At 36.7% G+C, this 17,225-nt stretch overlaps 1 protein-coding gene across 1 annotated transcript; it reads right to left on the bottom strand.

Annotated features, from left to right (window-relative positions):
• Window positions 1-259: 259 nt before the first annotated feature.
• On the bottom strand, window positions 260-2,410 carry LOC105420085 (arabinogalactan protein 41-like). Its single transcript, XM_088854185.1, has 2 exons — window positions 1,997-2,410; window positions 260-604 (listed from the first exon to the last, which is right to left on the bottom strand). Exons 1-2 carry the CDS (start codon window positions 2,112-2,114, stop codon window positions 498-500), a joined length of 225 nt encoding a protein of 74 aa, XP_088710311.1. The 5' UTR covers window positions 2,115-2,410; the 3' UTR covers window positions 260-497.
• Between the last annotated feature and the right edge of the window lie 14,815 nt (window positions 2,411-17,225).

Genomic DNA, 17,225 nt, shown 5'->3' with positions numbered 1-17,225 from the left:
TTTGATCTAAATCCGACATGAGTACTTTATTTTAATTTTTTCTACAAATCATATGAATATGAAATTTGATAAGAAGATCTAAAGAAATATTAAAATTTATTTTTGATAAAAATACGACCAAAATACCCCTAAAACTTTTATGGGAATTATGAACATTTTTTTTTATTGGGTTTTTTTTTTTTAATACGAGAGTTTAAGAGGACCAAAATTTAGTGTCTCGCAGAAAAAAATTAAAAATAAAATAGTGTAGAGGCAGAAATATAGAAAAGCCTGCCCAAAAAATAAATGTCTGCCCTAAGCTCTTAGAGGTCCTCCAAGAGAAAACTATAACAACCAAGTCAATGTGAATTAACATAAAATAAAAATAACAAAAAAACTCACAAGAGAAAGATAGAATAACAGCACAGACAAGCCATCAAAAACCATCAAAAGGAGTGCAACCAACCAGACATTTTGATACATAGAGAAAGAGAGAGGGGGGGAGGCTGTTTCTCTCTTCAGAAGAGAGAGGAAGGCTCAGCAGGGTTGAGCGGATGAATGAGGTAAGTGAGGACCAAGGCCACCAACATCAGCACGTAAGCAATCCCCTGATCAATTGTTGTCCCTATAAAACATCAATCCACATGTCAATCTACATTATTATTACAAACTACTTCAAGATTAGATATTGCTGCAATTCAAAAACAAAAACAAAAACAAAAAAATCCCATTCCGTTAAAACAAAGGAAAAGACAACCAATTACCTCAAGATATAGGGCTCAGAATCAAGGGAAGGATAGTCCATAAAGAAATTTTGCAAAACAAAGAAAACAAAAAGAGAAAAAGCACACAATGGGGACAAGGGAATGACAAATAATGTATCAAATCTCCAAATGGATGGTGGTGATAAACTTTCGACCCTCTAGTACACTATTCAAATGGATGGTTCAAGCGTAGCCATCCTTGTAAAACTACATGCCCAGATTATTGTTAGCAAAATTGCTCGATCTAACTGCTAACCACCCAGTTAGATCGAAACCGGACAGTGGCCGGTTTAGGGTCATCAACCGGTATTTTAAAAAAATATTCAAAAAAATGTATATAAGTTCTAAAACTTAAGGAATTTGATTTGTAATATATTTTTAAATATAAAATGGGTTAAAATTCATTTTTTTCGTCAATTTTCAACTTCATTTGAATGTTTTTTGTTTTAGTCATTTTTTATATGCTTCTTATATTTTAGTAGATTTTTTTGTATTTATTTATTTATTTTTTACCGCCCCTTGCTCCGATTAGAGCGGTTGAATCGGCCGCATAAACCGAGGCCCATGTCCGGTTAACCTGTTCGATTTTGCAGCCAGATTATACAAAAAAAGAAATAAACAAAGATCTCTCCAGTCCAATGTTAAATATGAAATAGGAAAAAAAATATAAAACAGAAAATGCAGCAGGCTAAAACAATAATGTAAATATATTGGAGTTAGAGACATACGAATAATCTTTTAAAATTTCTCAAAAGTAAAAAATAATCTTTTAAAAGCAATAGAGAAGGAAGAATGGGCAAGAAAAGCGACAATTAATGCAGGTGGGCCTTAGAAAATAAAGCAACACATCAACAATTTTTTCCATTAATATCGTTTTCAATGAAAAGGAAATCTCATTTACAAACCAAATCAATGATAACATTGCAGACACATGTGAAACATAATCTTGCACTACTGATGGGCAAAGCCGAAAAAGAAAAACAGAGATCAAATAAAAAACACAGGAAAATACCACATGTAATCACGACAAAGAGAAGAGTTGCTTCCGATGAAACCAGAAGAGCATAAGATGTAACGGCATTTAAAGAAAATACCAGATCCGGATCCTAGAAACCACATTCCACCCCAAAAAAAAAAATAGAAAAAACCGTGAGCAGTAAACCACATTCCCATCAAGAAAACCTAAAAAAAAAAGAAAATCACTGATCAGAAAGAGAGAGAGAGAGAGAGAGAGAGAGAGAGCAGTAACTAACCATCACTAGCAGGTTGAGGGGCAGGGCCAAGGCTCTGGGCTTGCACGGCGGGCATGAAAATGGTGATGAGAAGGGAAAGGAGCGCCATCACTCCAAACGAAACCCTAGCACCGGCCATTGTAACTTTTAAGCAAAGAAAAAGCACAGACAAAAATTAAAACAGAGAGAGAGAGAGAGAGAGAGAGAGAGAGAGAGAGAGAGAGAGAGAGAGAGAGGAACGAAAGAATGAATATGAGGCCGTGAAGAAAGCCTCTGCTCTTTGCAAAAGGCTCTCCACACGCCACAGGGAAGAAAAGGAGAAGACCTCTCTCTCTCTAATAAAGAAAAAAAGGCCTCCTAGGGTTTCTTTAATTTCTTATTAGAAAGGAACAGAGGAAGAGAGAGAGAGTTCTGAAAACAAAAGCCTGTTTCAATGAAAACAACTTCATTATACTGGTATATATATGATGAGCGAAACCCTAGGGAGATGACCGAAGAAGCCGGTGAGCCACGGGTTATGTGGGGGAAATGCGGGTCCACCCCATGTGCCTGCGCCTGCCGAGGCCAGTCTGGTGTCTCAACACCTCCCTCTCTCCCCCACGTGGCATCATTGTTTTTGACGGAATTAACACTTCGGTATTTTGGGCATGTATACAATCAAATCAAGTGCCTCTTTAAATATTGTCCATAAATGTGGTATTAATAGTGGAAATCTTTGTGATAGCGCTTTAAAATATATTTTTATTTTTAATTATAAAATTTGAAATTTTAAAAATAAAGTAAAAGGAACATATCCTGAAAACTTGAAAATATAAAAATTTATTGGTCTAAACAAATATTAAAGTATATATTATTTTTAAAACTTGAAACCTATTTTTTATATATATATTTATGCACCTTGAGATCGAGATAATCAATTTGAAGATATTTGAATATCAAAACAACTTTTTTTAATGAATTTTTTTAATGTAAACTCTAATTTGAATATTTTCAACTATGAACTTGATTTTTTTGAGGTGGGTTTAATTTGATTGTTTAGAGCCTTGGTTCTACATGAACTTTTTCTTTCTCTATATGATTATCCAACGATATCAATTTTTTTTAGGGTGACGAAATAAAAGAGCATATATATTCCCTCAGCTAGAGGACGTTTTTGGAAGGATTTTACAATCCCAAAGGTTTGAAACTATTTAAGCAGGAAAATGGTTTGACAGGGTCCTATCAAAATAAGTAAACCTCAGTCTCATAACTCATAAAAAAATTATAATTCAAGTATTGAAAACCTTTAAATCGATCATCCCTGTAAGAAAAAAAAAGGATTTTTAGTTTTTAAAATAGTGTATATTGTAATACATCATCTAGATCATCCATTTCACACTAAAAATAAATGTTCACATATCTACAACATCTTTATTATTTTTTTAGTTTCAAAATTTTATTGACGGCATTGAAAATTGATTTTAGAGCTATCTTAAAGATTTTTACGCCCAAAGTGCTTTTTGAATGAGAATTTGAGGTGAGAATTTATTTAATTTTTATAAATCCTAGGCCCTATAGAAACTTCATCCATTTAAGAATAGGAAATGGGTAGATATGTCTGCAATTTTATCACAAGAAGTAAAGTCTCACCTCATAACTTATCAAAAATTGCAATTAAAGTATTAGAAAACATATGCATCAATAATCTAGGCATGAAAATCTTGGCTTGAACATTATGGTTGTGAAAAAAAAAAAGATTTCAAGCTCTTAATATAGCATATATTGTAAAAATATTATCTAGATCGTTCATCTCAGCCTAAAAATAAGTGTTCGTAGATCCACAACATCTGTGCCATTTTTTGAGTTTCGAATTTCATTGTTATTGTTGGAAACTGATTTTTAAGCCATCATGAAGATTTTTCTTGTTGAAAGTGCTTTCCGGACAAAGATTTGAAGTGAGAGTTTATTTTGTTATCATAAAGTCTAGGCCTTATAGAAACCTCAGCCTTTAAGAATTACTAGATGATCATTCTCATAAAAAGAATTTTAAAATTTGAGCTTTCCAGTACTTAGATTTGACCATCTAAATATTGGATAGGTTCTATTCAATCTCTAGACATTTTTTTAAGTGCATAGAGAATACAATTAGGATTTTTTATTAACTTAATCTCTAAAAATTTTAAGTTTTAAAATTAATTCCAAATAAGAGTTTGACATATAAAATTAATTTCGTTTCGGGGGCTAAGTTGAGAGTAGAGCCAGCAACCGTCACACTTAACTAAAACTTGGTCTTTCTCAAAATAAAAAGGTCTGTGATATTTTGAAACCCACTCAAACTATGAGTTTTCAAAAAACAAATTTGGAGAAATTAATGCATATCCTCCAAACTTTTATTATTGAACAAATCTCTTCTAAATTTCTTTTTTATGGTGAAGAGTTTTTCTTTATTTTATTTTTTACCAAATTGCCCTTATTGTCAATAGTTTGACTTATGTATCAATACTTATCTTAGTGTTTTTTATACACTTAACGTAGACCTCTGTATTTGTTCGAGAAATATACGTGGGCTCTCAAAGAAAATAATTGATTGAGTACAACTTCAAATCTTGAAGGTTCAAATTTTGTTTTTAAAGTTCAGTGCAAACTTATGATATCGAGGGTTTGGAGATTGTTTTTGGAAGAATGTTGCACTTCAAGTTAGGGTTAACGTCGGCCTTGGAGGTCCGAAGTTTTCTTTTAGGAACACATTTGTATCTTGAAAATCTAAGTGTATGACAAACACTCATGCTTTGATCCCAAAGTTAAACTTTGAGGCTTCAAAATCCAAAATAGCGGTAATTTGGTTAAAAATAAAAAGTAAAAAAAATATGTTTAAATGTAAATGGAATTGTTTAAGTAGAGGAATTCAGAAGAATAGCACGTAAATTCTTCAAATTGTTAAAAAATCACCTTTGGACGGTGAGTGAGATCTTGTCTCAATAATGTTTTTGCAAAAACTTCTCTAAGTCGATTCTTTTCTGAATAATGTTTTTGCAAAATCTTCTCTAAAATTCTAACTTTTTGAAAGTTCATTTCATTAGTTTGAATTTTTGAAATTTGGTTTTGCGATAAGCATACTAAATGTGAGATTACTTATCTTCGTTAACTTGAATTGTTTATCTTCACTAATTTGAAATCTTTGAATTTTCAATTTGGGAAAGCTTATTAAAAGATAGATGAATCATTCAACAACTTATTCTAAAAAACAATACATTTCCCAAAAAAAAATGGTATTTTAAAAAAAATAAAAAATACACACACATTCTAAAAGAACCATATTTCCCAAGAATAATAACAGAGCTAGATTAATGATGGTACTGCATGGTATTTATGTTGGGATTAATATGTTGTTTAATTTTAGGTTGCTTAATGAACACACATCCTCATCCAAGTTCATGGGTCGGTTTAGCCCCTTTTTTACTTTTGTTATTTCATCTTCTTTGTATTTCGACCCACATTTTTTTTTATAGGAAAAGTATCCCATCCACATCATGTGGACAGGTGGAAGGGTACACATACCCTTCCTTTTTTATAGGAAAAGTATCCCATCCACATCATGTGGACAGATGGAAGGGTGCACATACCCTTCCAATGGTTGAGATCTCATAAGGCTATATCCAATGGCCGAAAATTAGTTTCGTATTTTATTTTTTATTCCAATAAGATATTAATTTGAATTTTCGAGTGTAGGTGTATTTTCATCAATATAAGTAAATAAAAATGATTAAATAATATTTTAAATAAAAAATAACCCAAATATCTCTAAATTTATTTTGGTCAATGTTTTTTATTCAAAATAATTTTTTATTAACTTTATTCAATATTACGTATAGAATGAACCTAAAATCAAAATTTCCGATCAGTATCATTTTTAAATAAAAATAAAAATAAAAAACGAGATGAATTATTTGCCCTTGTATGAGCATGGTTCAAGTTAAACCACTGAAAGGTGCATGTGTACCTTCTAAATACCAACCCTTTTATACATTGTCAAAAATGCAAAATAAGAGAAAAAGAAATGCAGGTAATCTCATGATTTTCTTTTATTTTTTTTTATTTTTTTGAAAGATGATTTTTTTTCGGTTTTTTTTGACAGTTGACGATATAGGTTAGGGAGTGTCATGTGGAAGCTCTCTGATTGGCCCCCCACAGTGCAAATCTGATAAAGATAGTTCCCCCTCTCAATTTTGAATTTTAAACAAAAAAACAAGTCGACCGTTTGGCCATTCAGACGGTTTGAGAACGTGGCATGGTCCCTACCGGTCTTTGGCAATCAACGGTTGAGATATTCATCTGGACGGCTCAGATTCAAGATGGAGGGGAAACAGATTGAAAACTGACCGTTTAATTGCCTTCGATTAAGGAGGGAATATGATTGATTTATATTATATTATGAATGAATTATGAGGAAGCCATCGTGGATACCGACCAACCTGTCGTCAAGTCCTGCAGCGAGGACACTAAAAAGGACGTTTCTTAGTTACAGTGTGGCCCACTTTTAGCTCGAGGAAAAGATCGGTGTATTTTTTTTTTTTAAAAAAAAAATTTAAAGGTGGTTTTCTTTACTTTTACAAAAATCTTCCTTTGAAAAGAATTTTTTTTCAACTACAGCTCAAAGGAAAAAAAGAAAAAAAGAAAAAAAAAAGATTTCTTTCAAGTGGAGGGGAAGAGATGACGGTCTTCAATCAAGTCCATGGAAAAGGATTGCAGGCGAGGAAGGGCATCAATGCCATAGACATTTGGGGTAATGTCGTGAGTATCGTGATTGTAGAAGCACGGAGTTTCCAAGACCCATTCTGGTTTTTTGTTTTTTTCATGGAAAAATGACCTCGATCCTTTCTTTTAAATTTTCATCCCTATTAGCATTTTGGGATCACCAAAATCCCTTGTACCCCCTCAAGTTTAAAACTTTGGAACCATTAGCCCCTTAATTAGTTTTTCTTTGTTTTGTTTATAAATTTGAATACAAAATACCAAACCCATACATTAGTCATCTGTAATTTTTTTTGTGACTTGATATACAAATTTTATTGATAATAATAATAATAATAATAATAATAATAATAATAATAATAATAGTAATAGTAATAATAGTAATAGTAATAATAATAATAATAATAATAATAATAATAATAATAATAATAATAACAATAACAATAACAATAACAATAACAATAACAATAACAATAACAATAACAATAATAATAATAATAATAATAATAATAATAATAATAATAATAATAATAATAATAATAATTAGTAATAATTATAATGATAACAATAATAACAACAACAATATATTAATTGTTAAATAATTCATCTTTTATAGGTATTTTGAGATTTTTTTAATTAAAATAAATAAATAATAACAATCCATTAACAATAGTAATAAAGATCTTGATTAATCATTCAAAAGATACTCACGCAATTGTAAAATAGGTCATAATATTTTAAAAAAATCATTTTTTTTTCATGCCTAAATTTATAGAGTGGCATCTATGGAGGTAATATTGGTTTAAGGCAACACAAGTAAAAAGAAAGGAAGTTGACTAATGGAAGGGTTTGGCATTTTGTAAAAATAAAATTATCAAATTTGTAAAAAGAACAAATAAAAACATAATTAAGAGGCTAATCGTCCCAAAATTTTAAACTTGGGAAGGTATAAGGGATTTTGGTGAACCCAATGGCCTAATAAAGATGAAAATTTCGGGGAGGAGGGTAGAGGTCACTTTCCCTTGTTTTTTTTTTTTCTTTAAAAAATAGGCTTAATAACCTTATAACCTTTGAACCAAGATTTATCCTAAACCATTTTAAAATATAAATAAGTATGTTACACCCGCATGGGATTGTTATTATTATTATTATTGTTGTTGTTGTCTTATTCTTGTTATTGATGTTATTGTTATTATTAAAAAGTTTTAACAAAGTTTCATTAAGTGGTTATTATTATTATTATTATTATTATTATTATTATTATTATTAAAAAGTTTTAACAAAGTTTCATTGAGTGTTTAAAGAGCTACAAGAGGAGTCTAGGGGCCATCATGAAAAACAAACAAACAAAAAGGAAATGAAAAATTATAGGCCTAAAGTAGCTTTGGCTAAAGCATCCGCCAAGGAAGTTCTCTCTGTTCACATGCAAAAATATGACTTGTCTCACCCCTCAAATTTGTATGAATCACGGCAATTACTTCTATCCATTTCCAAGGAATCGAAAAGGCAAGGGCTGGGGTTGGTGCACCATTTAATCATAATGGAGGAATCCCCTTCAATGAACAATTGGTCAAACATATTATGAAGTTTGGAACAACAAATTTGTGACTAAAGAGCTCTGCCTCTATCACTTGACAAGATGGAAACTGTCCTTATATTGTCCATATAATAAGGTCTCTTTCATCCCTAAATACCCCTCCATACCATGCTGATGTTCCATTGTTTTTGACACTGCCATTAAAATTCAATTTCACCCACTGTGAAAGAGGGAGTATCCAAACCGCAAACTTTCTGACCTTGTGTTTCTTTAGAAACAATATTTGATTGAAGTTCGTCTCCAAATCTTGCTTGTGGACAATTTTGAATCCCTCTTGTGCCTGCATCATGCTACCAAAGCCATCATAATAGTTTGTTTTATTGGGTCAATACTCGTAAACCTCTGTTAAAAGATTATGAGATATCACTCTTTCCAAATATGCTACATGACTGCAGCCACCATCTTGCACAGGGATATACCTAATTTGGAAAAAGGCATTGAAGTTATTTGCATCAACAACTGATGTACATGATCCAGGCACACTGCATTTCTCCAAAATCCACCACCTCAGTTCACTTGCAAAATCACAATGAAGGAGAAGGTGATCATTGGTTTCGCTTGTCCTCCAACATAAGTAGCATACATTGGCCATGATCATTCATCTTTTTGTTAGTTGTTTAATGAACAGAGCACGCTCTCTACTTGTCAACCATAGGAAGGTTTTAGCTCAATTCAGTATCTAAAGTCCCCATACTTTAGAAGGACCCTGCTGTATGTTGGGCTCATCTAATTAGAGCAATCTCGCACGAATGCGAATGGGCGCAGTGGAACGCAGATATATGAGATGCAAAAATATGTCAAAGTCAATGTGTGTGTGCATATGAGTAGGAAAAATATGCAAATTAAAGCAAAATAACTTATAAAGCAAAATAACTTACTGGCACAGAGATTTTACGTGGTTCACCTTTTCAGGCTACGTCCATAAGAGAAAAAGATAAATCTACTATTAACTCAACGGTAACAATAGTCTTCCAAGAAAAAAAACTTTTTTGGAATTACTGATTTCTTCTAGAAACTTCTCTCTATAGATTTTCCATCTTTGAGGTTCTGTCTCTCAGAGACCTCTTTTCTTTCTAGGGGCTTTCTCTCTCTAAAATAAAATGTTCTTTCTTTTTCTTATTTTTCTACTCTTCTCTCTCTACAAAGAAAACGCTTAAAAAGAGGATTGTTATTATCTCTCTTTCATCTTCTTCTTCTCTCTAAGAAGAAGGGTAACACTCTTATTTTTGATAATTCTCTCTCTTTTTTTTTTCTCTCTAAGAGAATGATAACTTTCTCTCTTCTTCTCTCTCAAAGAATAGCTCAAAAGAGATGCATGTCCAAAATTGGACCAAGAAAGGTATCCCACCCAAAAATGGCTCTAGAGAGATGGCTTTAGTTAAAACCCCAAAAGCATAGAGGCTTTGGCTAAACCAACCAAGGGCAAACACAACCCACCAATGTGCGATCCTTTTATGGTGTGTTATCTCTCTCTAGGATAAATAGAGGTGGAATCTTTGACCACCTTATTTATCCTTATATCATCTTATGTGGGGACCATATGAGGATATCATTGTAGAGAAAGTCAATAACCTCTCATGTTTTTGCCTTTGTATTGATAAATGAGATAATGACAATTGTGGAAAGAATACCCTATAACCTCCTAAAAGGTGGTTCATCTTCATATCTTTTCAACTAAAAGAAAAGATGATATCTCTACCTATATCAATCATGTGAGACTTCTCATTTTCATAGGATAATGACTTGGTCAACAAGTCATCCCTTTTTTTCTTTCCAAACTAGTCATTTGCTAATTAGGCAATTTTCATTGGTATCCCTCCTTCATGGGAAGTGCCGCTTAGCAATCTCCCCCTCCAATCTCAAGAGGGAGGATTTCCTTCACAGATCAATTAGGTATTCAAATGGCACCCATGCCAGCTATGCTTCTCCATGACTCTTGCTTGTCTTTGGCCAAGGTTTTTTACATCATATTCGACAAACTCCTTTCGGTATGGATTTTCTCTGGTTGCAACAGTTTCTCACCCTTCTCCAGTTTAGACTGCCATAAAACAATTCTCCCTACAAAAGTAATTAAGTATATTAAGATTGACTTCCTAGAGCCTAGTTCTACATGTTGTACATAATTTTTGATGTACTTACATCCCTAGTGTAAATAAAGAGAGAGCCAATGATGACCTGGTCCTGCCGATACCCAAGACACTGAGCCTAACACTAGGCAACCTTGGAAAAAGTATTATCATGGTAGAAAGATACCTTACAACTATAGCCCTATGCTAGGGGATCCAAAACAGTACCATATCACCGTCGTTGCATCCAAAACAGTGAAAAACTCTTAGGGACCAAATTTGGGCTCAATCGGACCTCTTAAGAACATTTTTGGCCCAAATTACACTATCGTATTATAGCGTCATCGAACCAGTTCCCAATCATGGAGGCCGTAATCTTCACATCTCGGATGACATGCAAACATCCACACATCGCTTGTTTGGAGTCGGAGCAAGCTCAAAATTGGACATGAGTTAGGTCTCGACGACTTAGTCATTTTGACATATGCCACACGTCGTGATATGACCTAGAATCAAAGCTTTCCTAGAGAGAAGATGAGCCTAAAACCATGGAAATCAAAGCTTTTGACAAAAAGATATCTCGAACTTCATGAAGCAATAAACTTGAGATCTGTACATCGAATCATCATAAAGACAGGTCCGATGAGATTGTATCACGAAGGGCTATAGGCATCGCCGTGCGTGTCAGAAGGGACTCAGACACGACCCGACTCGCCACTTTGGTAAAGGGCTCGGTTCAATGTCTTTGTCAGATAATAGAGGGAGAAATGTCGTGCGCGGCAATGAGCATCGCTATGCATGACATGGAGACAGGAAAGCTTTGACTGTGGGGAAAGCAACCCCGAGTTAAGGCCCGACTCACTGTGTATGTTCCAGGAGATTAAGAGAAGAAAGAGGATGTCATGCTAGGCGATGGACATCGCCATGCATGACTGGAGAGAAGAGAGAAAAGAAAGATCAGAGAGAAAGAAAGACATAGAGAAGAAAAAGAGGAGAGATAAAGAAAGAAGAAGAAGAGAGAGGAGATGATGAGAGAGAAAGAGAGAAGAGAGGAAGAAAAAGAAAGAGAGAAGAAAGGAGGAGAGAGAAAGTTACCTTCATCGAAAGGTACCAAAATTTTTCTTCTCTCTCCAAGACGTGCCCACAATTTTGGTGTGAGACTCTCAAATTTTATTCATGAGATTGAAAAATCAAGGAACCCTTTACAATTAGGGTTAGCATGTATTTATAGAATTGGGCCCAAACATGGGTGGATGCCTAAAATCTAGCTTAATTGATGATAATTACAATTTATTTGAATTAAAGTAAAATCTGAAAATGGGTGCAGAATGACTGTTTTCCCCTTACTTAATAATACACAAAAATCCAAAACAGTCCATGTTGCTACCTTAGAACGTGAGTGATCTTTCATGGATGACTCGGGGTTGCTCCGACACCCGTTTGGTCGAAAGATGATTACTTTCTCGTTGGACTCGGCATGACGATTGATTTGATAGCAACTTCGAGCCACGGATAGTGTTTTTAGTCCACGATCATGCGACTTGAAATTTATATGAATCTTGAAAACTTCTGATCGATAGTGCGCTTGTTTCTTAATGTTTTTTTTTTTATTTCTTCATTGGATTGCACTGAGCATGCCGTCATGATCGGGTTGCAAAAAACGAAGCTCGATTTTGTGCTCGAATGAACATTTTGCCATCTTGGGTTTTTGGTCGAATCTTGAAATTCGACGGCCAGAATTTGCAATAGCTTTGACGCCTTCGTGTGCTGAATCTAACCTTTATCATATGTGGGGTTCAAACTTGACATAGCCTCAGACCCTACGTACGTGATGCAACTGGTTTCGCGTCGATCGGGTACGCGATCGTCATGATATGGCCGCTTGAATGAGTCGTACTACTGTTGAATTTCTTGCAACTGTCTTCATGAATCGCCAACTTCTCTCTAGTTTTTCTCCATACTTGGGCATTGTCAAGGGACGTGTCACATATCAAAATGCTCGTCTTGACGAGATGAACACACTTGCAAAATTTAAGTGTGATTCGACTCAAAACGAGTGAGATACGAGTCTTCAAATTTGCTGCTTATGACTGTGTGAACCAGTATCCTTTAATGGAGATTGGTGTGGGGAGGTTGTATAGGAATAGCGTGTGGTCTACCCCTTTTTAATGTTTCACCCATAACTTTATCCTGGAATGTCTGTTTAAGCCGAAACTTGACCCTTAAGGGTTTTTGACTGTGCTGGATCCATTTGACGCACCGAAAATAGTGTTCCAGTTAAAGGGTCTATTTCAAGTTGCAAGAGGTTGATTTTTCTGAAATTGTTTCTTTGTCTGCATTGCCTTAGACATGTCGAATTGCGATGAAACTTGACAGGTGACCTTTTAAAGTCCTTAAGAACATTATAACTTGTTCTGGGGCATTTTTGAGACTATCAAAAGTTACATTATATGTCAGGGCTTTATTGACCGACTTTTCCTTTATTCTGCATCGAGACCCAAAGTGCTGAAAAAATGTGTTCAAACATACCGGTGAAGAAGAGAAGGGACAAGTACATGAGAGGGAGAGGTGAGAGAATGTAAGGAATAGAGAAGGGAATTAAGAGATTGATGACGTGAGGAGAGAGAGGGATAAAGGTTAAAGAAAGCAGAGGAGAAGGAGCCACGTGAGAGAGAAAAATTTGAGACGAAAAAGGGGAGAAAAGAGTTCTGTGTGAGAGAGGGTGAGATTGGGATGCGTGAAAGAGAGAGAGGCAGGTGGCGTAGAGACAAAGGGAGAGATAAAGATGTGTGAGAGAAGAAAAGGCTCAAGAGAGAGAAAAGAGGGATGTTGTGTAGGCACAGGGAGAAAAATAAGGAAGAAAGTCCACGTGGGCAAGGAGAGAAAATATGGAGAGAGAGTAAGGGGGGAGATGAGCGTGGGTGAAGGCTGCGTGCGTACACTGTAAGGGGAAAAAAAAGAGAAGGGATAATGTTGATGGATAGGAAAGAGGGGACTGCGCGGGCATAGAGAAAAATAGAGAAGAGAGAGAAAAGGGAGAAAAAGGGGGGACATGAGCGTGGGTGAAGGATGCACGCGTACGCGATAAGGGGAAACGTTGAAAAAACGAGATAATGGGATAACATTGAAAATAAAAAAAATACGATAACGGGATAACGTTGAAAATAAAAAAAACGGGATAACGTTGAAAATAAGGAAGAGAAGGGCACCGCTCCAGATTCAGTAGGTAGGGGATGATAGAGAGAGAGAAAGTTAGCAGGGAGAGAGAGAGAGGAGGTACAATGGAAATTACCCAAGGTGGTAGGGCTTTCTCTGTCCTCTCTCTTGAAGTTGGGAGCTATGCAAAATACAAGACTCAAAGGGACAAGACGCCAATTTTCATTACGCTTCCCGACTTAGTTTTTACAATTGACTTGAGTTCACTTATATAAAGTAACCACAAAACATGGGTTGCATGCTCAAAACTAAGCCAAATTATGGAAATTACAATTTAACAAAATTAAAAATGAATTCCCTTTTTTAGACAGAATTACAAAAATACCCCTTAGTTCTTTTGAGCAAATGATAAAACCATCTCTCTATGAGGGGCCTCTTGCCATGGCTAGACTTTGGGAGCTTCTTCGGGCGCTTGTAGCAGTGATCTGGATGATCCATCATCGTAAAATTGATGCTTGATCCGTCCTAAACATTTTGATAGCCTTTGGCCGTAAAAATCCGGCCAAGTGCAGAAACCTTGATCACTGTTCTGGTGCCATGCGTGTTCTTCCAAGTCCTCTTTTTTTTTGTCTTGAATTGAAGAGGACACTATCACAATCATTTTTTGCCTAGTTTCGTCCGAGTTGGTGTCCGTTTGCATATTTTTCAAATGTGTGAGATCATCAGAAAATGGGACTCTGGCAAACAGGAAAGCGTGTCTTCAACCTTGAAATCTCTGCTATCTGGCCTTTAATCAAGCATAAACATATACCAGCTTAAAGCCCTTCGCGATGCGGTCGTAACGAACCCGATTTCATGCCGATTTGATTTACGGATCTCGAGTTATCTCCTCACGAAGCTTGGGATGTTTTCTTTCAAAGTTCTGATTTTTATGGGTTTGGGCTTATTTTCTATCTGGGAAATCTCTCGCCTCAGGTCTCCTCATGGGCTGTGTCATATATCAAAATGACAGGGCCATCGAGACCTAGCTTGTGTCAAAATTTGAGCTTGTTTTAATTCCATACGAGCGATCTGTGAGTGTTTTAAAATCATCCCGAGAGGTGAAAACACAGTCTCCATTAGTGGGGATTGGTTCTTTGAGGCCGCACTACAATAGTGTAAAACCTCCCACTTTTGTGGTAATTTGGGCACGGAATGGTCCTGAGAGGTCTGATTGAGCCTAAATTTCTGTCCTTGGGGGTTTTTCGATGTTCCGGATCTAGTGGCGGTGGTCCGGTAGCATTTTGAGGCTCCAAAAAAAGGGCTATAGTTATAAGGTCCCTTCTTAGTATGATAGGAACTAGAGTTAAGAACTGAGTTTCACTCTGATCATATCAAAACATATCAGAATATGATGAAACCTTGTGAGCATTCTTCGGGTATCCCAACCTGCCCTTTTCATGCCTTTCGTGCTGTTCCAGTACACTTTCAGAGGTTGCCCAATTTTAGGCTTATTTTGCAGTGTTCCCATGGTCTGGCCGTGTCTTGGGTACAGACAGGAGTAGGTCGTCACTGGCTCTCTCCTTATTCGCGTGGATTCATGGAAGTACATAATAAAGGACGTACAACAAAGAGAAAAACAAAAAGGTTGCACGAGCACAACCCTACAAGTTGAAACCCCCTCAACACCCAATTAAAACGATTCTCCTTCCCCCTCTTCCTACTCATCCCAAGGCAAGTTCTTTTTGCGGAGAGCAGGAAATACATGACTATGAGGACAATCCACAACACGTCCCATATAGGGGAGAATACAAAGGAGGCCCTCGCAACAGTCTGATAAAGGTACTATTCCTAAACAAAGGTCTAAGCTACACGACTGCTAAACTGTTAGTGCGTGTCGTAGCTGTACGACACTACAACTATTCCACCCATGGTCACGACGGTATGACCTTAAAACTGACTCTAAAAAAAAAAAAAAATCATGGTGCACGCACCAAAAAGACTTGGATGAAAACCCCATTGAAGCGTTCAAGTCAAGCAAGGAAGAATTCAGATGCACTAATGGCAGGCCTTTAGGTTCATCTCTTATTCCCCCTCTTGAGGATATAAAAGATAGGTGTAAAAGTATGAACAGAGGAAACATGGGAAGCAAAGAGAGAAGAATAGAATCATTCCATACATATATTGAAAGAATTACAAAAAATTGGACGGGCCTCAAAAGTCTGCAAAAAGGAATGAAAAAGAAGAAAAAAAAAAAAAAAAAAAAAAAACAGGCGCAGAGCTTAGAAGCCACTAAAAAAGGTCAAGAGCATCACACATCTTCGCATTCAGCTCCTGTGCGCATCCCAATGTAACCTGTCTCTTCTCTTAAAGATGGAAAATGCTTTTGGTAACTTCCTCGGCCATATCATGGACCGCCCACTTCTCATAACCCAGCTACTCCAGTTACTGAGACTTCTGGAGTATCACCGCCCGGTGCTGGCTCCACCGGATCTTCAAATCAGCCGCGTAGACTTGCAACATTGCAATCTCATCCTCGATGGCCAGGATCTTGCTGGAGAAACCCGTCTCTTCCTCCACGAGGCGAGCTTGGTGAGAAATGACCAGGTCGTTCCTCTTTTCATGATCCTTCATGAGAGGCTACTGTTTAACCAAATTATCCTTCAAAGCAGCTAGGTGTGTCTCATGAGACGTCTGTACTTCAGTCTCACAAAGAAGAGCCTCGGCTCCCCAATCTGCAAGACTTTGTAGAAACCCCTTTAGCTGGTTGAAGGTCCCCTCATCATAATACACGGCCTTTAAGGTAGCCGCGCAAGCCTCAACAGCTTCTATCTCTCTCTGAAGGTTAGAAAGAGCACACTCTCTAATCCCTTGGAGACCCAATCGAAGCATGCGCCTCACAGCAAGTACCTTAAAACTCGGTGCCGAGGGAGGCGGGGTTGAATAATCGATTGCAGCAATCGAAGGAACATCAAGAGCTGAATCCCTAATCGTGAGAGCTAGAGGTTCATGAAGGACTCTTCAGCCTGCATGCTTGAAGTAGGCACCTACAGACCTAATGGTGCCACCGGCTTCGAAGATGGAGGTGGGGTTGAAGAATCGATTGCAGCAAGTGGAGGAACATCAAGAGCTGAATCCTTAATTGTGAGAGCCAGAGGTTCATGAAATACGGTGTGAGGCTCAGATGAAGACTCTTCAGCCTGTGTCCCTGAAGCAGGCACCTCCGAATCCAATGGTGCCGTCGTCTCCGAAGAAGGAATTTTTGAGCTTGATTCTGCTCTTAATTCCACTTCTGAAACAGCCCGAGTAGACGCCATTGAAGTTTCCACGCCAGCACTCGGGACCTCATCCACAGTCTCGACATTAATCGGAATCGACATCGTGGGAGGTGGAATCAAGACTGTACAAACCTCCACTTTTGCACGCTTAACCGAAGGAGCTGACGCTATCGCATCCGCAATGGACAAACCCCTATTTTTTGAGCGAGAGCCCTTCTTCGAAACTGCGAGGGCCGACGTGGGATCCTTTGACCCTATTCTCTTTTCCCCCTCTTATTTATTTTCCCTTGCTCTTAGGGGTACACTTCTCAGTCGTGACCTGTAGGAGTTCTCTGGCCACGTCCGGGCTTAGCAGCTAGGCTAAAGCCCAACCCACTTCTTGTCGAGGCGTCCAGGCCTCGGACCGCATATCCCTTGGTCAATCCAAAAATGGAACTGAGGTC

The sequence above is a fragment of the Amborella trichopoda genome, chromosome 1 (assembly GCF_054954075.1).
Source record: "Amborella trichopoda isolate Santa Cruz 75 chromosome 1, AtrichopodaSantaCruz75HAP2 v2.0, whole genome shotgun sequence".
Taxonomy (NCBI): Eukaryota; Viridiplantae; Streptophyta; class Magnoliopsida; order Amborellales; family Amborellaceae; genus Amborella; species Amborella trichopoda.
This window is presented reverse-complemented; position numbering and strand designations above follow the sequence as displayed.

Bases quoted from the DNA above. Each gene is read 5' to 3' on its own strand.
- LOC105420085 (XM_088854185.1), bottom strand. From the start codon at position 2,114: ATGGCCGGTGCTAGGGTTTCGTTTGGAGTGATGGCGCTCCTTTCCCTT. The intron at 605-1,996 runs GTTAGTTACTGC...GATGTTTTATAG, and splicing joins CCCTCAACCTGCTAGTGATG to GGACAACAATTGATCAGGGG.